The sequence below is a fragment of the Balaenoptera borealis genome (genome assembly GCF_965194805.1).
Source record: "Balaenoptera borealis genome assembly, chromosome: 12".
Taxonomy (NCBI): Eukaryota; Metazoa; Chordata; class Mammalia; order Artiodactyla; family Balaenopteridae; genus Balaenoptera; species Balaenoptera borealis.
Window position 1 is genome coordinate 48,221,531 of NC_138869.1, and position 24,098 is coordinate 48,245,628.

At 41.7% G+C, this 24,098-nt stretch overlaps 2 protein-coding genes across 7 annotated transcripts in view; both read left to right on the top strand.

Annotated features, from left to right (window-relative positions):
- CASP14 (caspase 14) overlaps positions 1-6,543 on the top strand; it is a 26,171-nt gene extending 19,628 nt beyond the window's left edge. The window contains exons 7-8 of one of the 4 annotated variants that reach the window (XR_014232524.1): positions 4,523-4,901; positions 6,266-6,543. Coding sequence is in view for 2 of the 4 variants with exons in the window: in XM_082346643.1 (XP_082202769.1) it covers positions 2,698-2,799 (102 nt within the window). In the remaining 2 variants the exon portion in view is untranslated. Of the gene's footprint in view, positions 1-2,697; positions 4,491-4,522; positions 5,635-6,265 lie in introns of those variants that run through there. The other 3 variants (XR_014232525.1, XM_082346644.1, XM_082346643.1) reach the window with 3 other exon arrangements.
- On the top strand, positions 6,544-21,270 carry RPSA (ribosomal protein SA). Of its 3 annotated transcripts, none has more exons than XM_082346650.1 (7): positions 6,544-6,669; positions 8,860-9,025; positions 9,938-10,056; positions 18,550-18,795; positions 19,604-19,732; positions 19,850-20,015; positions 21,116-21,270. In XM_082346650.1, exons 2-7 carry the CDS (start codon positions 8,893-8,895, stop codon positions 21,205-21,207), a joined length of 885 nt encoding a protein of 294 aa, XP_082202776.1. In that variant the 5' UTR covers positions 6,544-6,669; positions 8,860-8,892; the 3' UTR covers positions 21,208-21,270. The 3 variants fall into 3 exon arrangements, with proteins under 3 accessions (XP_082202776.1, XP_082202774.1, XP_082202775.1); XM_082346648.1 differs by having other exon boundaries at positions 6,546-6,669; positions 21,113-21,270; XM_082346649.1 differs by lacking the exon at positions 6,544-6,669 and adding an exon at positions 6,957-6,981 and having other exon boundaries at positions 21,113-21,270.
- The last annotated feature ends 2,828 nt before the right edge of the window (positions 21,271-24,098 follow it).

The following is a 24,098-nucleotide window of genomic DNA, read 5'->3' on the forward strand; positions in this document are numbered from 1 at the left end:
ATTTGAGCTGCATGAGCTGCTTGTAAATTTTGGAGATTAATCCTTTGTCAGTTGCTTCATTTACAAATATTTTCTCCCATTCTGAGGATTGTCTTTTCATCTTGTTTATGGTTTCCTTTGCTGTGCCAAAGATTTTAAGTTTCATTAGGTCCCATTTGTTTATTTTTGTTTTTATTTCCATTTCTCTAGGAGGTGGGTCAAAAAGGATCTTGCTGTGATTTATGTCATACAGTGTTCTGCCTATGTTTTCCTCTAAGGGTTTTATAGTGCCTGGCCTTACCTTTAGGTCTTTAATCCATTTTGAGTTTATTTTTGTATATGGTGTTAGGAAGTGTTCTAATTTCATTCTTTTACATGTAGCTGTCCAGTTTTCCCAGCACCACTTATTGAAGAGGCTGTCTTTTCTCCATTGTATATTCTTGCCTCCTTTATCAAAGATAAGGTGACCATATGGGTATGGGTTTATCTCTGGGCATTCTATCTTGTTCCATTGATCTATGTTTCTGTTTTTGTGCCAGTACCATACTGTTTTGATTACTGTAGCTTTGTAGTATACTCTGAAGTCAGGGAGCCTGATTCCTCCAACTCCATTTTTCTTTCTCAAGGTTGCTTTGGCTATTTGGGGTCTTTTGTGTTTCCATACAAATTGTGAAATTTTTTGTTCTAGTTCTGTGAAAAATGCCAGTGGTAGTTTGATAGGGATTGCATTGAATCTGTAGATGCTTTGGGTAGTACAGTCATTTTCACAATGTTGATTTTTCCAATCTACGAACATGGTATATCTCTCCATCTGTTTGTATTGTCTTTAATTTCTTTCATCAGTGTCTTATAATTTTCTGCATACAGGTCTTTTGTCTCCTTAGGTAGGTTTATTCTTTTTGTTGCGGTCGTAAATGGGAGTGTTTCCTTAATTTCTCTTTCAGGTTTTTCATCATTCATGTAGAGGAATTCAAGAGATTTCTGTGCATTAATTTTGTATCCTGCTCCTTTACCAAATTCACTGATTAGCTCTAGTAGTTTTCTGATAGCATCTTTAGGATTCTCTATGTATAGTGTCATGTCATCGGCAAGCAGTGACAGTTTTACTTCTTTTCCAGTTTGGATTCCTTTTATTTCGTTTTCTTCTCTGATTGCTGTGGCTAAAACTTTCAAAACTATGTTGAATAATAGCGGTGAGAGTGGGCAACCTTGTCTTGTTCCTGATCTTAGAAGAAATGGCTTCAGTTTTTCACCATTGAGAATGGTGTTGGCTGTGGGTTTGTCATATACGGCCTTTATTATGTTGAGGTATTCATCTCATTTTAAGGTAAGCTCTTGGGGGGAAAAATGTTAAATGGAAGGAGTATAGACAATTTTGACAGTCATTCTAACCATATTTCCAAATCTCTTATATTGCTCAATTTCTCTCTTTAAGAAAATAGTTTCTTGTCAGCGTCTCCATAAAATGTAATAATAAAGACAGATTTAACCTACTGTAAGTAGAAATCCATTTTAGTTAATGCTAAGTGAAAGTTGTTTTGCCGACTGGTGTTCATTAAGTCTTTATTGAACAGCATTCATTTTTTTAAGATTGAAAGCCAATTTTTTTTTAACTGAATGAAAGATTCTTTAAATTCTATAGTGCTTTACAATTTTCAGAAGTTTCACACATGTTTTCATATAATCCCATAATAACCCTTCTCCCCCCACCCCTACGTTACCCCTGCACCCTTCCCTCTCCCCACAGTAACCACTAGTTCTCTATATCTATGAGTCTGCTTCCTTTTTTTTTAATTCACTGGTTTGTTGTATTTTTCAGATTCCAAATATAAGTGATATCATACAGTATTTGTCTTTCTCTGACTTATTTCACTTAGCATAATACCCTCCAAGTCTATCCATGTTGCTGCAAATGGCAGAACTTCATTCTTTTTTATGGCTGAGTAGTATTCCATTGTGTGTATATGTGTGTGTGTGTATATGACATCTTCTTTATCCATTCATCTGTTGATGGACACTTAGGTTGTTTCTATACCTTGGCAATTATACATAATGCTGCTATGAACATTGGGGTGCATGTATCTTTTCAAATTAGTGTTTTTGTTTTTTTCGGATATGTACTCAGGAGTGGAATTGCTGGGTCATATGGTATGAACAGCATTCTTTTTTTTTTTTTTGAAATGCGGGATCTTAGTTCCCCAACCAGGGATGGAACCTGCACCCCTGCAGTGGAAGCGTGGAGTCTTAACCACTGGACCGCCAGGGAAGTCCCAACACTGTTCATTTTTAAAGCACTTGCTGAGTAGACACTGGCAAGAAAGTCCAAAAATGAGCACGATGCGACCTTTGCATTAAAGGCACTTAGAGCTTAGTGAGGCAGCAGATGGTGGGGTTACAAGCAGCACTGGAATTAATAGAGCTGTTGGATACTTTGGACAAAACATAATCCAATGCTTTCATATGCCATGAGTTACCAAGGCTCAGAGAAGGTTACTATCTTGCCTGATGTTACCCAGGGGCAAGTTGATTTGAACCCGGGTCTGTGCACGCAGCCACTCGATGCCTTCAAGCACTTGAAGTGGGTAGTGGGTGGGTAGTGTCTGCATTGTTTTCCTGGTGCAGTCAGAGAATTCTGCCGTCTCCTTCTGTGGGCTTTACTAAGAGGCTTTTGCTGAGGGCTTTACATTCTTTTGGACAGTTTGTGCTTTTATCTTACAGGTGAATAACAGAGTGGTGCACCGTGAATTTAATCTTCGTAATGAACCAATAAAAGTATCACTTGTAATGGAGTCAACTTTAACTAAATTTGTATACTTTTGACATCAGGAAGATTAAAAAAACAAGGACTGCTTTACAATAGAGTTTGAAAAGAGCTGTGAGCATTTGTAGCATTGTACTAATGGTTACCATTTTGCATTATTTTTGTCATTGGTTGTATTTGTCCAATTTGTTTTGTATATATATATATATATATTATTTTTCTAAGATTTAACTATGCTTACTTGATACTTGTAAATAATTTGACTTTTTTTTTAAAAGATCATTGTTTTCTGAAAAAAACGTTTTCCTGAACCGTTACCAAAACATGGATGTCCAGCTCCATTTGTGTACTGTTTTTATCCTGTGTTTCTCTTGGTGATTACACCCTACCTTCTCCACTCTCAGCTTGGTGCTGGTGTTAAACCTCAATTTCTTGGCTTAGTCAAGAATTGCCTGTGTGTGGTCTTGTCCTGTTTCACCTTATTTACCCAGATTGTTTTCTGCAGTCAGTCTGATCTCCTCTTTGACTCCATAAGCCATTCTCAAGTCTTACCTGGATGTCTCTGTGCCCTTGATGCCTTCATGTGTTCCACCTTCCATCCATTTCCCCGCTTCCTCCTTGCTGCCTCATACCTTTGAACTGCTGTTTTCTCCACCTGGAACCCTCTGTTCCACCCCACATAGGTAAGTCCTTTCCATCCTTCAGAGTTTGGTTCAAGCATCACGTGCACAACCCCTCATGCTAGGTCAGCTTCTTCTAAGTGCTCAGTTACCCTCTGCTTCTCTTCTGTAGCATTGAAATGACTGTCTAGTGGCTGTTTAATCTCTCTCTCCAGTTCAGTCGTAAGACCCGAGAGGCAGAGGCTGTGTGTCTCATTCATGGCTGCATCCTAGCTTCCATCCGTGCCTTAGGACACAGAGAAGCCATGCAATGAGCGTTGAGTGAGTGACTGATCCCTGTCTTTTAATTATTTTATCCATCCCTCAGACCTCTGTGCATATCTAGCCACTTGCTACTTATCCCCACACACGTGGATGTCTCATGGCTACTTTAACTCAACAAGTTGGACGTTAACCTGGGTTTCCCCTAAATCTCTTTATAAAACCCATCCCATTGTTAATAATCCTTTGACTCCCCACTGCCTGCTGGATATACCCCAAAATCCCGTAGGAGAATATTGCAAGTCTTTCTCCATCAGGCTTAATCTACACTACTCTTTTACTGCCTGTTTGTCCTCGTAATTCGCCCTTCCCTTAATAATCCTGTCTCACAGAATCGGGCCAGTGGATCAATGACTGTGGATAAACACTCTTGGATATGTTATCATTATCATAGTTCAATCTCTCCTTTCTGTCTGAAATGCCCTTCATTCTCACTGTGTGCTTCCTCTATACTGTGTATTCTTTAGGGTGCAACTTGGGTCCCCTCCTGCTATAAAGTAAAGCTGTATGTAGACTAGTGTTTTTAGAGTAACAAACTGTGGACTGAGCATGACTGATGGGCCTGTATGAGGATGCAGGTGTTTGGTCAGAATGGTCTGAAGACTGAGAGCCAAACTGACTGAAGCAATCCAGAATCTCCAGGCCTGTCTCCATTTCAGGGATAATTGTGTCCTTTTTAGTTAATGTGATTTCTTAAGTATAAATACATGTGATTTAATTTTTAAGCTTTTGAGTTCTGATATTTGATATATAGTTTTGTTTTTGTATAGAGCATTAAAATGTCTCTGGTTCATAAAATATGAACATCAGCTGAGCCTTCTCTTTCACTTGGATTCTGGAGGATTTCTAGGCACAGAGGCTCATTTCGGGGGGACAGCAGCAGCTGAAATATCAACAACTCTTATTTCCTGGGAGAGGTTGTGTGACTTGGTCAGAGTCACAGCATGTGGTGAAGCTGGGATTCCAAAGCATGAACTAATTCAAGACATGAAGTGCCAAGTGATAGAGAAAAGTTTTAAGACAGAATGCTTTTGATGGACAGAAGGGACCATTCCATTACCACTTAACTGATGGAATGAGGGCTTTGGGACAAAGGAGGGAAAAGTGATTTTGGAACCCTGCTCAGACCACTCCAGGTAAGGGTCGTGGAGAAAACTGTAGGACAACTGGATACCAGACAAACAGGTGAAGAGGAGCAAGGAGGAATTCTGGTTAGAAAGGTAGGTGGCCCAAGATGAACTTGATGCCTGGGGCTAGCTAACTGTCCCATATTCTCTCAGCTTCAAATCAGTAGAGACGCTCCTAGCCATCCAATGCCATGTGAAATATAGCCCAAAAAACTAGTCTCTGGCACAAATTTATATTTGAAAAAAATTTTTTAAGCCCAGTTTTTATTTATTTTTAAAATACAGACCCCAGGAACCAAAGTTTGCAAAAGGAAGGCTCTGAGATTTTTATTAAAAATGTGTATGAATAAAAAATAGTGGAGAAACTTGTGCAGAAGACTAGGAGGCTGAGGTGGGGAGGAGGACATGTGGCTGGGGAGCTACAGCCCTTTGACAAGTGCCTCTCAGGCCAAGGGCCCCTCACCATGGCTTACTATCACTACAGTACGTTTTCACCTTTGGACTTAACTCACTTCCTTGCCGAATATTTTCGTCATGCAGATCACGTCTCAAGGACAGTTATTCTGTGGGAAAAAAAGTATTTTGTAGAGAAACAAAACCTAAATGTAATTACAGTACCATTTCCTAGTTGTCATAATGGAAGTATTCTGGAGATTCTATGGTGCACAGGGGAGGGAGCTGCTGAGATAGTTTGGGAGTGCCCCAGAATGCCCTCCAGAGAAGTCCTGCAGTGATAGAAAACTGTCCCTAAAAGCCAGCCATTTTTTTTAAGTCTTCCTTTTTTTTTTTTTTTTTTCTTGCGAGCCAAAATGTCTACAGGTATTTTCAGCAGTTTCTAAGGATGCTTGAAGCCATGACTAAATTTACTCCTTTCCTTGTATGTCAGCTCTTTATTTAAATGCAGTGGGGTTTGTTTTGTTTCAGTTTAAAAACCTGTGTTCCTCATAAAAAATTTCAAGAAACACTAAAAAAATGAGTCCAAGAACCTACCCAGTTTCTCTACTTGTGTATCTGTAGTTCTCACGCTGGCTGCACATTAAAATTACCTAGATTCTTTTGGTTTGGAGTTAGGCATATGTTTAAAAGCTCTTCAAGTGATTCTAAGCGCAGCCAGGCTTGAAACCTACTGTATAACTAATAATCTGGATATTGGTTATTTGTTTACAATCATTTAATGCCTAGGGCTTCAATTTTTAAAAATAATCGTCCTCATCCTGCAACTCCTTTTTGTATTTTAATTATTTTTTTAACGGCTGCATAGTATTGGGCGGAATAAATATTAACTAGTAATGGATACTGCAATTTTTCTCCTACGAGAAAGAAATTCTCATGCAAACCACCTGTGCAGTCCTCATTTTATTTCATTTTTCCGGGAAACTTCCCGTAAGATAACTTTTTAAAAATCTGAATTACACATTACTAACTTGTCCTCCAAAAACGCAAAATAATTTCTCCAGCTTTTGTTTATCCAATACAGGCTTGTGTTCAACACCCCTTCCCATGTAAGGAAACTGCAGCTTGGGTGAAGGACCCGCTCAAGTTGATAGGTACAAAAGGTTGGGCGAGACCTCGAATCCAGACGGGCGGTCTGGTTGGCTGGCTGGCTTGCTGGCTGACTTCCGGCCCGCGTCCCTGGTCGCAAACCGTGTTCCAACTGGCCCGCCCCTTCCGCCATTCGATAGCGTCCGCGCCAGCGCCGCAGCCCGCCTTCCGGAAGAAGACCCGCCCCCACGACGCCCGCCTTGTTAGCGCTTCCGCTCGCCTTTCGTTGTCATTGGCTGGAGGCGGACTATATAAGGACGTCATTTCCGCGCGCGCGTTCTTTCTGCGCCAGATAAGGGTCCATACGGCTTTGTTCTGGGTGAGTAGCATGTGGCGTCCGGGCGTACCCCAGGGCCACCAGGACGAGCTTCCTGCCGCGAAGAGTGGTGCGAGCACCTGGGTGGAAGCCCGCAGGCGGAGCGTGTCTGTCTTCGGCTCGGCGCGCTCCCCCTCGGATCTGGCGTCCTGCACGTGGCCGGGCTCGGGCCCGCGCGTTCCCACAAGGCCGTGGGAGCCGGCGGAGGTCTCGCTCCAGCCACGGAGGACCAGAGTTGAGGTGCGGGTGGCTGGGGGTGCGAAGAGACCGGCCTGCGCAGCGCGCTACGGTCGCTTCGGGTCCCGACAGTCGGCGGTAAACCCAGAGACCTAGACTCCAGTTTTCTCCAGCTGGTTGGGTTGGTATGTTTTCCCCGCTCGTGGTATTCCGTTCAAGAGTTAAGGTTCTTGGCGAGGTTTTTGATGCCGGACAGGCTAAACTAAAGGTCCAGGTTATTATTCTACCTGTCCAAAAGAAATCTTTTGGGGACAGGGGATGCAAAGAAAGACACATACAGGGACTTCCCCGGCGGTCCAGTGGTTAAGACTCCGCTGTTACACTGCAGGGGCCCCGGGTTCGATACCAAGTCGGGGAACTTAAGATCCCGCATGCCTCGCGGTGTTTAAAGAAAAGAAATTTTTTTAATTATAAAAAAGGACACAGAGACTGAGGTGTAGAGAGAAACAAAGAAGCAATTTATGAAGGGGCAGAAGCGAAAGTACGCACTCGGAGAAGAATGCGGGCGTCCTCACGAGTGAGGAGCGCACCGAGGGGTTTTTCTGACCCTCCCCCCACTACGCCTTTTATTTCACTTTAATTCCTTGAATGGGCGCATATTTCTTTGTTTAGGGGCGGAATACCCATTGTTGGGAGAATCGGAGTGGGATTTTGATTCCACCTGGTTACATTAGGTTTTGCTCTTTCCCGTCCGCCTCCAGAAGCCACCGCACCTGCGCTCTAAGAGCCATTTTCCCTTGCTGGTCGAGTGCCAGGCGTGTGAGGTTGTACAGCAGTCACCTGCAGCCTGTGGGCTCGGCCAAGCTCTCTGGGTTTTATGGTCCGGGTTCCCTCTTAAGGTGTCACAGAGTTTAATCAAAGTCTAATTTACGTTCTTGTTGCTGACGCCATTCCTCCATGCTTCATGGTCTCATTAAGTGCAAAACAAGGAGGTGGTTTTTTGCCTTTTGCCTAATGTCTGTTTGAGGAGGCTGCTCTTGGGTCCAGCCCTGTCTTTCCTGCCTGATTTTGAGGAAAACTAGTTGTAATCACAGGGAGAAGTAATGCCAAAGCTCCCGGCTTCAGTTGGATTGAAAATAAACTTCACCACCTTTGCTCACCTTTAGAATAGTCTCGAACATGGCTGCTCTTCCTCGTCTAAGTCCTGCGTACCTTGAGAAGTATTAAGTCTCAGTTCACTATTTTTGTTTAGTTTGATTATCTGGGTGTTTTGTCCATCTCCATAACACTCTTTAGCAGGATTTCCAGCAGTTTTACAAGGTGTGGCATATTTTACAAGGTGTTCATGTGTCTCATCCCACTAGACTAAGCCCAATGCCTGACACGAGGAGGTGTGGTCTGTGGTTAGATTGTTTGTTTCAAGTTTATCAATATTTTTTATTGAAGTATAGTTGATTTACAATGTGTTAATTTCTGCTATACAGCAAAGTGATTAGGTTATACATAAATACACATTCGTCTTTAACATTCTTTTCCATTATGGTTTATCATAGGGTGTTGAATATAGTTCTCTGCTATAGAAGAGCACCATGTTTATTCATTCTGTATATGAAAGTTTACATCTGCTAATCCCAACCTCCCACTCCACCCCTCCCCCTTGACAATCACCAAGTCTGTTCTGTCTGTCTGTTCTGTTTGTTTCATAGATAGGTTCATTTGTGTCATGTTTTAGATTCCACATGTAAGTGATACATGGTATTTGTCTTTCTCTTTCTGACTTACTTAGTATGATAATCTCTAGTTGAATCCATGTTGCTACAAATGGCATTCTTTCTTTTTTATGGCTGAGTAGTAGTCCATTGTATATATGTACAACATCTTTATCCGTTCATCTGTCAAGATGGTTAGATTTAAACATTGAGTCATTGGACTCTCAAGAGGAGTTAGAATGCACCCGTTACCTCATCCCACTTGTCACTGGAGTGTAAAGGACTTTTGTTAACTATTGTTTTTCAGATTCCCGTCGTAACTTAAAGGGAAACTTTCACAATGTCCGGAGCCCTTGATGTCCTGCAAATGAAGGAGGAGGATGTCCTCAAATTCCTTGCAGCAGGAACCCATTTAGGTGGCACCAACCTTGACTTCCAAATGGAACAGTACATCTACAAAAGGAAAAGTGACGGTCAGTCATTGCTTTAGGCTTCTTTTTCTTGGTCATCCCAGCTGTAAGGACAAAGTTTGATGCTGCTGTTGTGGTGGGTAGTGCTGAGTAAAGTGACTTCTAACATACCAGCCTTGGAGGGCTCTCACGAAGTAACAGATGAGACTAGATCTTTAGATGGGTAAGAAGGTTTAAAACTGAGTAAAAGTGCTCTGGTGTTTTTTGGAAGGAAAGGTTTCTGGACTCCAGTGGAAGAGTGGCTATTGCTAGGTTATGTGACCTGGGTTGGGCCATGAAGAAGCATGATGTAAACATAAAGAGGAAGTTCGTTAGCTTGGTTCCTAATAACTTATTTCCCATAGTGCCTTATATTTTGTAGCTACTGATACAGGTTTGTAAAGCTGAATTCTGAGAGAAAAAGCCACAGATGGGAATTTGGCTTGCTTGACTGTATCAGAAAAGGGAATGTAGGTTGTGATGAGAATATGGAAGGCATTAAGCTCTTCAGCTTAGAACCACTGAAGGAATTATGTGTGTGAGTGGCAGGGTTTAAAGGAGTTTGGGATGAATCTGACATCAAGGCAGAAGATAAGAGGAAAAGAGTGGTAAGAGGCCACAAGTAGGTAAGAGCTTGTTGGATTCTGCATGGGGGGCCTGAGGGCGGGTTAGTACAGGGGAAGAGTAGGGAGAAGGTGCACTTTGCCTACTGAATCAGGGTGCACACTATTAAAGCTCAGAGTGGAGGCCAGTCTTGGCCAAAGAACTTCTGAGTGTCGGAAGTGTGCTATATTAACGGCAGGATTTTCGCTAACACCAGTAGAGCTTGCCTCTATGACTGGAGTTTGATAGTACTCGCTGCCACATGCATTCAGCTTTTTAGAAGAATGTTAACTTTTAAAGCTTGGCTAGGTGTTAACAAAACCTTGTGTCTAGGCATCTACATCATAAATCTGAAGAGAACCTGGGAGAAGCTTCTGTTGGCAGCTCGTGCCATTGTTGCCATTGAAAACCCAGCTGATGTCAGTGTCATATCCTCCAGGAATACTGGCCAGGTTTGTGGAACAATATGCTTGGTTTTTCTTATAAAACCTAAAGATGTTTTGGGATGTGTAGAAAAGCATACGAAAAAAAACCCCCGTAATTTCACTGTTCAGAAATCATTTGAAATTGCCCTGAGTCAGAGGAATTGCCAAAATTCAACCATTTCGGTATATTTATCACTTTGCATCTGACAGTATGTCAAGGTTCATGTTTTCATGTCATTGTGTGTTTTCTTGTGCCACTAAATATCGAGAAATGACCCTATTAAAGTGGCTCACCACATTTTTCTGCAGTGAGCTTTTTATATTTAAAATGATGAAATACTGGGTTAAAAAAAATTAAATGCCAACTTCAGAATATTTCAGGAAGGTCTTATGAGGGTAGGGTACCCCCAGTCTTTGTCTCATAAGCAAGAGTAATAATCTTTGCCAACTTAAATGAATAAAAAACAGCTTAATATTTTTTAATGGCAAGTAAGGTAAAACTTTAGTCTTTTTTGTCCCATTTCTATCTTGATAATTATTTCCTTTTTCTGCTGAGAAAACTAATGGATTTTTTTAAAACATGCTTTATAAAAGCATTAAAGCTCTTAAAAGGATTTCATTCACCCTGTTTCTAATTTTTAAAAATTTGACTTGGATTTTGACAGTGTTTAAATTATGTATTGATAGTAAGATGCTCTTTTTGAATTTCATTTTTAAAAAAATATTTATTGTATAGTATTTGATTTACAGTGTTGTGTTAATTTATGCTGTACAGCAAAGTGACTCAGTTACATATACATATATTCTTTTTCATATTCTTTTCCATTATGGTTTATCACAGGATATTGAATATAGTTCGCTGTGCTATACAGTAAGGCCTTGTTTATCCATCCTATATAGCATAGTTTGCGTCTGCTAATCCCAGACTCCCAATCCTTCCCTCCCCCATCCCTTATCCCCCTTGGCAACTACTAGTCTATTTTTCTCTTTCATGGATATGTTCATTTGTGTTGTATTTTAAATTCCACGTATAAGTGAAGTCATACGATATTTGTCTTTCTCTATCTTACTTGACTTAGTGTGATAATCTCTAGGTCCATCCATGTTGCTACAAATGGCATTATTTCATTCTTTTTAATGGCTGAGTAGTATTCCGCTGTTATACACGCCACATCGTCTTTATCCATTCATCTGTCTATGGACATTTCAGTTGCTTCCATGTCTTGGCTATTGTAAATAGTGCTTCTGTGAACATTCGGGTGCCTGAATCTTCGAATTACGGTTTTGTCTGGGTATATGCACAGGAGTGGAACTGCTGGGTCATACGGCAACTCTAGTTTTTTGAGGAACCTCCATACTGTTTTCCGTAGTGGCTGCACTAGTTTACATTCCCACTAGCAGGATTAGAGGGTTCTTTTTTCTCCTTACCTTCTCCAGCATTTATTATTTTTAGACTTTTTCATGATGGCCTTTCTGACCAGTGTGAGGTGGTACCTCATTGTAGTAGTGATTTGAATTTCTCTAATAATTAACAATGTTGAGCATCTTATCATGTGCCTATTGGCCATCTGTAGTTCTTTGCAAAAATGTCTATTTAGGTCTTCTGCCCAGTTCAGTTGTTTGTTTTTTTGTTATTGAAATGTATGAGCTGTTGGCATATTTTGGAAATTAAGCCCTTGTTGGTCACATCATTTGCAAATGTTTTCTCCCAGTTCTTTGTCTATTTGGTAGAATTCGCCTATGAAGCCATCTGGTCCTGGACTTTTGTTTGAAGGGAGCTTTTTAATTACAGATTCTGTTTCATTTCTAGTAATCGGGCTGTTCAAGTTGTCTATTTCTTGATTTAGTTTTGGTGGGCTTTATGTTTCTAGAAGGATGTACGTTTCTTCTAGTTTGTCGAGTTTGTTGGCATATAATTGTTCATAATGTTTTTTTATTGGCATATAATTGTTTGTAATGGTATCAGTTGTGGTTTCTCCTTTCTTATTTGGGTCTTCTCTCTTCTTGGTGATCCTGGCCAGAGGTTTGTCGATTTTGTTTATCCTTTTAAAGAACCAGATTTTGGTTTTATTTTAATCTCTATTTTATGTATTTCCTCTCTGATCTTTTTTTTTTTTTAATATTTATTTATTTGGTCATGCTGGGTCTTAGTTGTGGCTCACGGGCTCCTTAGTTGTGGCATGCATGTGGGATCTAGTTCCCTGACCAGGGATCAAACTCTGGCCCCCTGCACTGGGAGCGTGAGTCTTAACCACTGCACCACCAGAGAAGTCCCTCCTTCCATATCTTTATCATCTTCTTCCTTCTGCTGACTTGTTTGAGATTTTTCTGGTTTCTTAAAGGCCTGTATCGCTGTGAACTTACCTCTAAGAACTGCTTTTGCTGTATCCCATAGATTTTGTGTTTTCATTGTCATTTGCCTCAAGGTATTTTTTAATTTCTTGGATTCCATTGTTGACCCACTGGTTTCTTAGTAGCATGTTGTTTAGTCTCCCATGCAGTTGTTTTTTTCTTGTTTCTTTTTCGGTGGTTGATTCTAGTTTCATGCAGTTGTGGTCAGAAAAGATGCTTGGAATAACGTCTATGCTTTTAAATTTGTTGAGGCTTATTTTGTGCCCTAGTATGTGGTCAATCTCAGAGAATGTTCCATGTGCACTTGAAAAGAATGTATATTCTGCTTTTTTGGCTCTAATGTCCTGAAAATGTCTTAAGTCTGTTGTATCATTCAGGATCTCTGTTGCCTATTGATTTTTTCTCTCCCAGATATGTCCGTTGGTATGAGTAGGGTGTTAAAGTCTCCTGTTATTAGTGTATTCCTGTCAGTTTCTCCCTTTATGTCTATATTTGTTTTATGTATTTGGGTACATGTTGATGAGTATAGTGTCCTCTCCTTTTATTGATCCTTTTACCATATGTCGTGTGCTTTTTTTATCTTTTTTAGTCTGTTTTGTCTGATGAGTATTACGACCCGCACTTTCTTGTCATTTCCGTTTGCATGCAATATCTTTTTCCATCTCCTCATTTGCAGTCTACGTGTGTCATTTGCCCTAAAGTGTGTCTCTTGTAGGCAGCATATTGTAGGCTTCTTTTTTTTAATCTAATCCGATGTTCTGTCTTTTGATGGAACATTTAGTCCATTGACATTTAAGGTAATTTTATTGCTATTTTAAACATTGTTTTCCTGTTGGCTTTATATTTCTTCTTTGTCTCTTTTTGTTTTTCCTTTTGTGGTTTGATGATTTTCTTTTGTATTGTGCTTTTGTCTTCTTCTTGGTTTTTGTGAATCTATTGTGTTTTTGATTTGTGGTTACCCTGTTTTTCAAATATGTTAACCCCTTCCTATATCAACTTGACTTAGACTGGTAGTCATACAGGCTCACTTTCTAGAAGAAAAAAAAAATCTACATTTTCTTTCGTCCCCCACATTTTGTGATTTTGATGTCCTCTTTTACATCTTCATGTTTATCCTTTTGCTTTTAAGTGGTTATCATCACTTTAAGAGAAATTTTTTGATTTCTTTTTAAAATCTGTTTACTGGCTTATTTAAGTGATTTACTTTCCAACTGTGATTTTTTTTTTTTTTTTCCCTTTCCTATAGATTCTTCTTTTCTATTTAGAGAAGACCTCTCAGTATTTCCTTTAGGGTAGGTTAGGTATTGCTGTATTCTTTAAGTTTTTGCTTGTCTGAGGAAATTCTCCTATTCCAAATGATAATCTTGCTGGGTAGAGCTGCAGATTTTTCCCTTTCAGGACTTCGAATATATGTTGCCACTCCCTTATGGCCTACAATCAGCTGAAAGCCTTATAGGGGTTCCCTTGTAATTAACTCTTTGTTTTTCTCTTGCTGTCTTTAGAATCCTTTTGGGGGGCAGGGGCATTTTAATTACATCTTGGTGTAGGTCTGTTTTGGTTTATCTTGTTTGGGATGCTCTGTGCTTCCTGTACCTGGATATCAGTTTCCTTCTTTAGGTTTGGGAAGTGTTCAGCCATAATTTCTTCAAATACATTTTCAATCCCCTTTCTCTTCTCCTTCTGGGATTCCCTATTATGTGTAGATTGGCATGCTTTATGTTATCACATAGGTCCCTTATATTGCTTTCATTTTTCATTTGGTTTTCTGTCTGCTGTTCTGATTGGGTGATTTCCATTATTCTATCTTTCAAATCACTTTTTTCTGAAGATAGATCACTGTCTTCCAGATAACGTTCTTCTACATTATTCATTCTGCTATTCATTGCCTTTAGTTCAGCTTTTGTCCCTGCAAATGAATTTTCTGATTTTTCTTGGTTCTTCTTAATTTCTAGTTCCTTTTCACAGTAATCTGCATTTCTGTTGATAGTCTTTCTCAATTCGTTCAGTATTTCATTATTTCCTTTTTTAACTTGATGTCTATTAGACTCAGAGGTCTTTTTCGTTGTTTGTTTTTTCAGGGGAATTCTCTTGATCTTTTAATTGGGAGTGGTTCCTCTGTCTCTTCATTTTACTTATATTTCTCTTGCTCTATGAGTTGAGAAACAGTTATCTGCTGTGGTGTTGGAGGGCTTTTTTTTTTTTTTTTTAACTTATTTTATTTTGGTTGCTCTTGGTCTTAGTTGTGGCATGCGAACTCTTAGTTACGGCATGCATGTGGGATCGATCTAGTTCCCTCAGCAGGGATTGAACCTGTGTCCCCTGCATTGGAAGGTGGATTCTTAACCACTGTGCTACCAGGGAAGTCCCTTGGAGGGCTGTCTTTATGTGGGAATGTCACTGTATAGCCTCTTTGGGTTTAACATTTTTGGTGCAAGGGCTGTTTTTACTGTGGATGCCCGCTGCCTCTTTCCTCAGTGTATGGTGGCCATCATCCCCTTGACAGGAGGTGTGACTGGTGTGGTGAGTAGAGCCTGCACTGGATGTTGTTTACTCTGTGGTTGTCACTACCCCGTCAGGGGCAGGGTATACTCCCTAGTTGTTGTTATAGAGTAGAAGCCCCCAGAGCTGAGCTGCAGCATAAGGTAGGCTGGATTGGAGCGTTTCCACTGGCAGAGGAGCCACTGCGTCTTTCTCTGCTGGAGCTGTTCACCGGTGAGTGTGCTTTGTGGTGCCACCTGTCACCGTTGTGCTGTTGGCACTGCCCTCGGCCCCATCATAACCCGGGGAATGCTGGCAGTCAGCCCTGGTGTCCTTCAGATGTTGTTTTTACAAGGCCACCCGCGCAGATCCACTGAAGTCAGGTGCCAGGACAGCAGTAGTCGCACACCTGGACCCCCTGTAGGAGCTATGGAGGCAGCTCAGACCCTGGCCCAGCCCCCGTGTGCCCGTGCCCACAAAGCCCACAGGTGCTTAGGCAAGACCCATCCCAGTTGCAGGAGCACTCATCCATTTGGAGGTCCTGCAGGAGCTGAGTTTACAAAGCTGGTGGCAGATGTGTAAATCCACAGCTCATGCAGCTGTGGGGAGAGATTTCAGCCTGCTTCCAAAGTTGCGTGGCCCCTGGGGCTCAGCTGTAGTTTCAGCCCTGCCTCTGTTCCTGGGCAACTTGCTGGCGTCTGCTCCTGGGTCCACTGAGCCGGCTGTTGGCGCTGGGGCTGGTGAGTGGAGAAGGAGGCTGCAATGGCGACCCCACTTCTCCTTTCGCGTGCCACTTAACAGTGGCGCTTCCCTTCTGTGGTGGACCCGGCCTTTTTCCACGAACACTCCTGGTTGCGGCTGTGCCACTCTCCAGCCCCTTCAGGCTGTCTGCACAACCAACACCAGTCATCTTTCTGGGTCTGTCCTCTAAACCAGCACCCAGCGCCCACCTGTACTAATGGACACGCATCTCAGGCTGGGGCGTGCAGGTCTCTCTCTGTTACGCCTACTACAAGCCAGTTGTTGTGCTCTCCTCTGAGCCTTAGAAGCTCCCTTTCTGTCCCAGTTGATCTCCCCACCGTTGAGGGGGCTTCCCAGGGTGTGGGAGCCTTTCCTCTTCTTCACCTCCCTCCCGGGGCACAGGTCCCATCCTGCTTCCTCTTTTTTTTCCTTTTGTCCAACCCAGTTATGTGGAGATCTTTCTTGTCCTTTCAGGTGTTTGAAGTCTTCTGCTAGTGTTCAGTAGGTGTTCTGTGACAGTTGTTCCATTTGTAGATGTATTTTTGACATAGTTGTGGGAGGAGGTGAGTTCCACGTCATTCTACTCCACTATCCTGATGGGAACCCCCTGCAGATGTATGTTAACGGGGTTATTGCCCCAGAGGCTGGCTTATGACTGGACCTCTGTGGTTTGATGTATGGTTGACAGTTTTAATTACTGCTGTAGAATGAACTTAGTGACCACTCCGTGCTTCCCTCAGTGAAAATTTACTGAGTATGTAGATTGGTCCAGGCAGTGCTTGCTGAGTGCTTGGAATATAGCAGAAAAGCAGTCTGTTTTTGAAGGGATGAAGGAAATAAGCTTTCTGTAGGGGAAGTTAGAGGATAAGAAAGGTGGGTGTACTCCTGCTCCGTACAGGTTGGCTGTGAAAATCTGACCCGTACAGAAGTGCTTACTGGGTGCCGGGCACTGTTCTGCGTGGTGTGTGTCGGTTCTTGTAAGTTTTACAATTCTATGAGGAACTTGGAGGCACGTGCGTAACTTGCCCCAGTGACTCGTAAGTGACCTACTTGGTACTTGAAGCAGGCTGGTTGGCTCTGGAACCCGCAAAGTGAGGAAGTGGTGAGGCTCAGATACCTGAGGGAGGAGCATCCCCAGCAGCCGGCCTAGGGGTGGCGCTGTGCTTGGCGTGGTTTTTGGCTCTAATTTTGTAAGTATTTTTCATGTAATAAGTGAAGGATATAGAAGAATTACTGGATGTTTTGAGTGTTTGATGGTTTCATTTTTGAGTAAGGGATTTCGGGAGGTTCTGACTAGATAGGCTGCTCCATGTGATTACAGAACTTGGTGTTGACCCATTTATAATTGCAGAACTCCTGCAATTCTGCAAGATGGCACCATCTCTGGAGCACTGTTAACTTTTTTTTTTTTTTAACATCTTTATTGGAGTATAATTGCTTTACAATAGTGTGTTAGTTTCTGCTTTATAACAAAGTGAATCAGTTATACATACATCCCCATATCCCCTCCCTCTTGCATCTCCCTCCCACCCTCCCTATCCCACCCCTCTAGGTGGTCACAAAGCACAGAACTGATCTCCCTGTGCTATGCGGTTGCTTCCCACTAGCTAGCTGTTATACGTTTGGTAGTGTATATATGTCCATACCACTCTCTCACTTTGTCCCAGCTTACCCTTCCCCCTCCCCATATCCTCAAGTCCATTCTCTAGTAGGTCTGTGTCTTTATTCCCGTCTTGCCACTAGGTTCTTCATGACCTTTTTTTTTCCCCCTTAGATTCCATATATATGTGTTAGTATACTGTATTTGTTTTTCTCTTTCTGACTTACTTCACTCTATATGACAGACTCTAACTCCATCCACCTCACTACAAATAATTCCATTTCGTTTCTTTTTATGGCTGAGTAATATTCCATTGTATATATGTGCCACATCTTCTTTATGCATTCATCTGATGATGGACACTTAGGTTGCTTCCATGTCCTGGCTATCGTAAATAGAGCTGCAATGAACATTTTGGTACATGACTCTTTTTGAATTATGGTTTTCTCAGGGTATATGCCCAGTAGTGGGATTGCTGGGTCATATGGTAGTTCTATTTTTAGTTAAGGAACCTCCATACTGTTCTCCATAGTGGCTGTATCAATTTACATTCCCACCAACAGTGCAAGAGTGTTCCCTTTTCTCCACACCCTCTCCAGCATTATTGTTCCTAGATTTTTTGATGATGGCCATTCTAACCAGTGTGAGATGATATCTCATTGTAGTTTTGATTTGCATTTCTCTAATGATTAATGATGTTGAGCATTCTTTCATGTGTTTGTTGGCAATCTCTGTATATCTTCTTTGGAGAAATGTCTATTTAGGTGTTCTGCCCATTTTTGGATTGGGTTGTTTTTTTGTTACTGAGCTGCATGAGCTGCTTGTAAATTTTGGAGATTAATCCTTTGTCAGTTGCTTCATTTGCAAATATTTTCTCCCATTCTGAGGGTTGTCTTTTGGTCTTGTTTATGGTTTCCTTTGCTGTGTAAAAGCTTTTAAGTTTCATTAGGTCCCATTTGTTTATTTTTGTTTTTATTTCCATTTCTCTAGGAGGTGGGTCAAAAAGGATCTTGCTGTGATGTATGTCATACAGTGTTCTGCCTATGTTTTCCTCTAAGAGTTTGATAGTGTCTGGCCTTACATTTAGGTCTTTAATCCATTTTGAGTTTATTTTTGTGTATGGTGTTAGGGAGTGTTCTAATTTCATACTTTTACATGTACCTGTCCAGTTTTCCCAGCACCACTTATTGAAGAGGCTGTCTTTTCTCCACTGTATATGCTTGCCTTCTTTATCAAAGATAAGGTGACCATATGTGCGTGGGTTTATCTCTGGGCTTTCTGTCCTGTTCCATTGATTTTTGTGTCTGTTCTTGTGGAGCACTGTTAACTCTTAATATTGATTCTTCTAGCGAGCTGTGCTGAAGTTTGCTGCTGCCACTGGAGCCACTCCTATTGCTGGCCGCTTCACTCCTGGAACCTTCACTAACCAGATCCAGGCAGCCTTCCGGGAGCCAAGACTTCTGGTGGTTACTGATCCCAGGGCTGACCACCAGCCTCTCACAGAGGCCTCTTACGTTAACCTGCCTACCATTGCTCTGTGTAACACAGACTCTCCTCTGCGGTATGTGGACATTGCCATCCCATGCAACAACAAGGTAACAATTTTATGATCTAAACTAGAGCTGGAGAATAAGTGCTCTAGAGACAGACATTCCTCTGCACATTGTTAGAGCTTGGAGTTGAGGCCACTGGCCGATGAACTCACAAGTGTAGGTAGTGTGCTACATGAGGGGCAAGTTTTTCGCTAACATCACAAGGGTCTCTGGCCCAATGAGTGGAGTTTGATAGTAATACTTGCTACAAATGTATGGTTTTAATATATGAAAGCTTTAAGGAGACATGAAAAGACATTTTAAAAATGGCCTGTGTTTTCTTCTGCTTTTCTCCATTATTTCTTACTCCTGGACGTCTCAGGCATTACTTGGCCTTTCTGTTTTCAGACTAACTTGATGTATCCTGATGTAAGATCCTAAAAAGGTGGGTTGCATATGGTTCAATTAGTCTGGTTTGTCACTGGTCACAAAACCCTGGTTACACAAAAGAATCAGGCAAAGAGGTTTTTTCTCCTCCTACCAGTGTTCAGGCACTGACCCCAGGTAATTCATTTTGTTGTCTAGAGTGGAGTCTTGATTAATCCCCATGATTCATTCCAGTGGCCATCAAGGTTGAGAACCAGAGTTATGGAATAATCTTGTTAAATAAGTAAAAAGTCTTTTATTATTTTTATTGGAGTGTAGTTGCTTTACAATGTTGTGTTAGTTTCTGCTGTACTATAAGCACTTTTAAACTAAGACATGTCTGTTCACATGGTACCAAGGGACCCAGCTGTTAGATGGAATGGGAGGTGCTTGCTGTTTGGGGTTCGCCGAGTATCACTTTATAATAACCTGGCACTCTTTGCAGGGAGCTCACTCAGTGGGTCTCATGTGGTGGATGCTTGCCCGGGAAGTTCTGCGCATGCGCGGCACCATCTCCCGTGAACACCCGTGGGAGGTCATGCCTGATCTCTACTTCTACAGAGATCCTGAAGAGGTGAGCTTCCTCCACAAAGGCTTGTGGTAACATGAACAAATTGGACACTTTAGTCTGTGCCTCTTGGAAGTAAAGTCTGTTAGTCCCTATAAACGAAAAAATTTTTTTCTAAACCAGATTGAAAAGGAAGAGCAGGCAGCAGCTGAGAAGGCTGTGACCAAGGAGGAATTTCAGGGTGAATGGACTGCTCCAGCTCCTGAGTTCACTGCTGCTCAGCCTGAGGTGGCAGACTGGTCCGAAGGTGTGCAGGTGCCCTCTGTGCCTATTCAGCAGTTCCCCACTGGTATGTATCAAGATCCAAGGGCATCAGGCTGGTGGTTTAGAACTGTGTTTTCAATGTAACATATATATGTATGTGTGTGTGTATATATATGCACACTTTATATATATATATATATATATATATACATGCATAAATATGCATATATACGCACACTTTACATATACGTATACAGTAAATCCCGTACATACAAACGAGTTCCATTCTGAGAGCACATTCGTAAGTCCAACACAGTTAGCCTAGGTACCCAGCTAACACAATGGGCTATATAGTACTGTACTGTAATAGGCTTATAACACTTCACACAAAAAACAAAAAATAAAACATTTTTAATCTTATAGTACAACAGCTGGCATACAGGGGCTGGCATCGAGTGAATAGGCAAGAAGTGTTACTGACTGGAGGAGGGAGAGGAGGTGGGAGGGAGATGGTAGAGCTGAAAGGTTGTCAGCTATCGGAGATGGAGGGTAATTTCACTCACGCCTGACCTTGATGGCACAGGTCTGGTTCCCTGCTGGATTCAGTTTTGTCTACTCTTGAAAAAACGAGTCAGTGATGTCTCGGTAGTACTGTACCAGCTACATCACCACTGCTTTTACACTTGCTTCCGGACATCCTGGGCTTGAAGTAAAGATACTGTAACTGTGTGCTCTATACAGTACTGTACAGTGCACAAAAGTACAACCACTTGTAGAGGATGCAGGCACGTGACAGGGTACAGCAGACATGTGAATTAACTTATGTGATTGGACATGCGAATGCACTTTCTCATCTTTGAAAGTTCGTAACTTGAAGGTTCGTATGTAGGGCACTTAGTGTATGTATGTGTACATGTATATGTATATACACGCCCATATACAAACACACATACTAGCATTAAAGGGTTTTTGTCTCGGTGTGCCATAGCTGTGCTAATAACTTGACAGGTTGACTTAAGGTGCTTTTGAAATGTTCTGTCTATTGACTTTGTCCTTTGAAATGTGTATCTGTTGGAATGCAAGGCAGATTGCTGCTGGTGGTGGGGTGACAAAAATACTATGGGAATGGGGCTGATGGCTTTTCTTTTCTTTCTTTTCTTTTTTTTGGTATTTTCTCAACAGAAGATTGGAGTGCTCAGCCTGCCACTGAAGACTGGTCTGCAGCTCCCACTGCTCAGGCCACTGAGTGGGTAGGAACGACCACTGAGTGGTCTTAAACTGTTCTTCCACAAACTCTTAAAATGGAAATAGGTTGATGGAAAATAAACAGTTTCTAAAAATTGTGTCCATTTATTTCAGTTCATGGGACAGGCCTGGGATGAAACCCTTGCCTCAGCCCGTTCCTAGTGTGTGGCTCTGGGCAAGAGATGCTGTTTCTGGGCCCAGGTGTCCTCAGCAGGGGATAATCTTGGAGCTGTGATGCAGAGCAATGCATCACATTGTCCTTTGTATGTAATTTAAAAATAATTTTAAAGAGTAAAATATACATGCAGATGATCATGAAAGACATACCTGGGTATTCTTGGAGAATAAGGATCAAGTTAAAGCCTCTATAGCCATTACACAGGTTACCAAGTAGGAAGGTGCCAACCAAGATCTGAGAAAGTCTTCATGTTCCCCTCCCTGCTCCTTCCTGAAGTCACAAGCTTCTCTCCTTTGATCCTTTGGAAAGGGTAAGATGATCAAGAATTCTTTAGTTTGTTTTTGAGCTTCCTATAAATGGAATCATATCTTGTGTGACTTGCTTCTTTTCCCTCTGTTATTTCGTGCTTTTCATCCCCTCTTGCCGTGTTCCTAAAGAATCATCCATGACCTCTAACTGCAGTGGCCATTTGAGTTGTTTCCATATTTTGGCCATTACCAGCAGAGCTATTTTGAACATTTTTGATAGATCCTGGTGTACGGAAATTTCCTCACTCTGGGTTTCAAACTCTTAGCTTCACCAAATAATGTCAGATGATTTCACAGTCATCTATAAAATCCTCTGAAAACACAGCCACAACCCTTAGTACTAAAGCACTGTCCTTTATTCACTGCTCAGAACTGCTGTCTTAAAGATGCAGGGTGTGATCCTGGCCCCTCTCTTTCCCCACTGCTCTTATGACTGTCCCCAGGCCAATGCCACACTGTGTTTCCTGTTTACGGTCCTCCTGCCTTTTCTCCAAATGTCATGGTTATTATTGAACCTTCTGCATTATATAAATTTTTTAACCTAGTGCAGCTCCAGTATAAAGCCAGTTGGGATTGCATTGACTCTGTAATTTAGTGACTATAATTGATTCACTGCATGGAGTTTTTCAGTCCATGAACAATCTACATCCTGCCAGATTCTCATTTTTATGTCCCTCCCTCAATAAAATTTTAGAACTTCTAAAGAGGTTTTGCACATCTTTTGTTAGGTAAATATATTCCTAGATTCTCAAGGTGTTTTAAATCGTACTCTTCAACAATTAGGGATCCTATGGGATCCATATTTAAATAAAACCGGTATGCAACGGTAAATGTCACTACTGCCATGGTACTTCTGACCCTGCTTGAGCAATCCACACTTTTTGTGCAAGGCAAGAATGAGATTACCAAACTCCACCTGTGAAAAACCTGCTCCAAACCTACATGCCAAACACTGAACTCATTTAGCAGAGAAGAACCTACTGCACTCCTACCCATGCTAAGTTCAGTGGGTTTCACTTACAAATAACCTGATAATTTTACAATTCTACCTTTGCAAAGAATCTCAAGTAAAATAATTCAATAATCAACATAATTATTAAGTGCTTACTCTGGACCAGACATTATTCTAAGCACTTGGGGGTAGAGCAGTGAATGAAGCTTGTGACCCTATGGCAGTTACATTTTTATAGGCGAGGCAGTAATAAAGCTAAGTATGCCATTGTCTATAGGATCAGAAGTGAGGATGTAAATGTGAAGGTTTGCCTAAATCACAGGCATCAGGCTATAGAAGAGAAAAATGGGAGAGGATTGCTGGGGGAGAACCAAAAGAGCCCAAAGAAACTCCTCTGGAAGGAGGAGTCTCAAGCTGGGAGAGGTTCTGCCTTCCTTTGGGACTTGGGGCCCTTGACCAGAGGCCATGGAGTCTCTTGGAGCCCATGCTGTGTGAAAGGTATGGACCTGCACTTTCCAACCCATGGAAAACTTTTTTTCTCTCCTCTCCTTTAACTCTTTCTGGAAATGAGTTGGGAACCGGGGGGAAGAAAAATCTCTAACCATACAGACATCTGTCCCAGTTCTGCTCCCTGCTGTACACGCACTGGAAGACAATGGCCCAAGGAGCACCCCGCAGCCCCACTCCCTGCCACGTGTCATGCACGCAGTCCACACCGGTGCACAGAGCTCTCAGCGTTGCCATTAGTGTCCACCATCATGTCCCCACTGGAAGGCCCTCTGCCATATCCTCAGCCACTGATCTCTGCATTTCCTTCCACCCAATACCCTGTGCCAACCCAAGGGGTGTCTTCCACTTAAATTTTCAAGAGAAAGTTATAGCTTTCAGCATGGGAAAGTAGCCCTCCAGACCATCGTGGCCACACATTGCATAGGGGCCTTACAAGATTCCAAGACAAGGAATGACTGGGCTGGCATAACATGACGTTTGTTTCAAAATCCTTTTTGGAGGGTTTTCTTTTTTTTATATTTATCATTTCATATAGAAATAATTCTGTTGTAAATTGCTTCTTAAAACAATGTCTAATGATTAACACTGCTTTTGCAATTTAGAAATGAAAAAAAATTGCAATTTATAACACAATGGGCATATGAAACAATAAGACACTGTTGGAGAGGAGTCTGGTGAACTAGAAAAATATATGAAGAAATGAGACAGAGGGATAGAACATAGGAAAGAGAAGATTAATATAGAGGACAAAATGAGAGTCAAACATCTAGTTGGAGTTCCAGAGGGAGAAGAGAGAATGAGGGAAGTCAGAATTTTCTGAACTTCTCATGAATCCACCAATTCAGGAATTCCAGTGTTTACCAAGTAGGATCAATTTATTTTATAAAACCTATCCTTAACACTGTTGAGGAATCAAGGAAATGCCAAACACAAAAGTGTTCTTGAAAATAACCAAAGAAAAAGGACACCCGACTG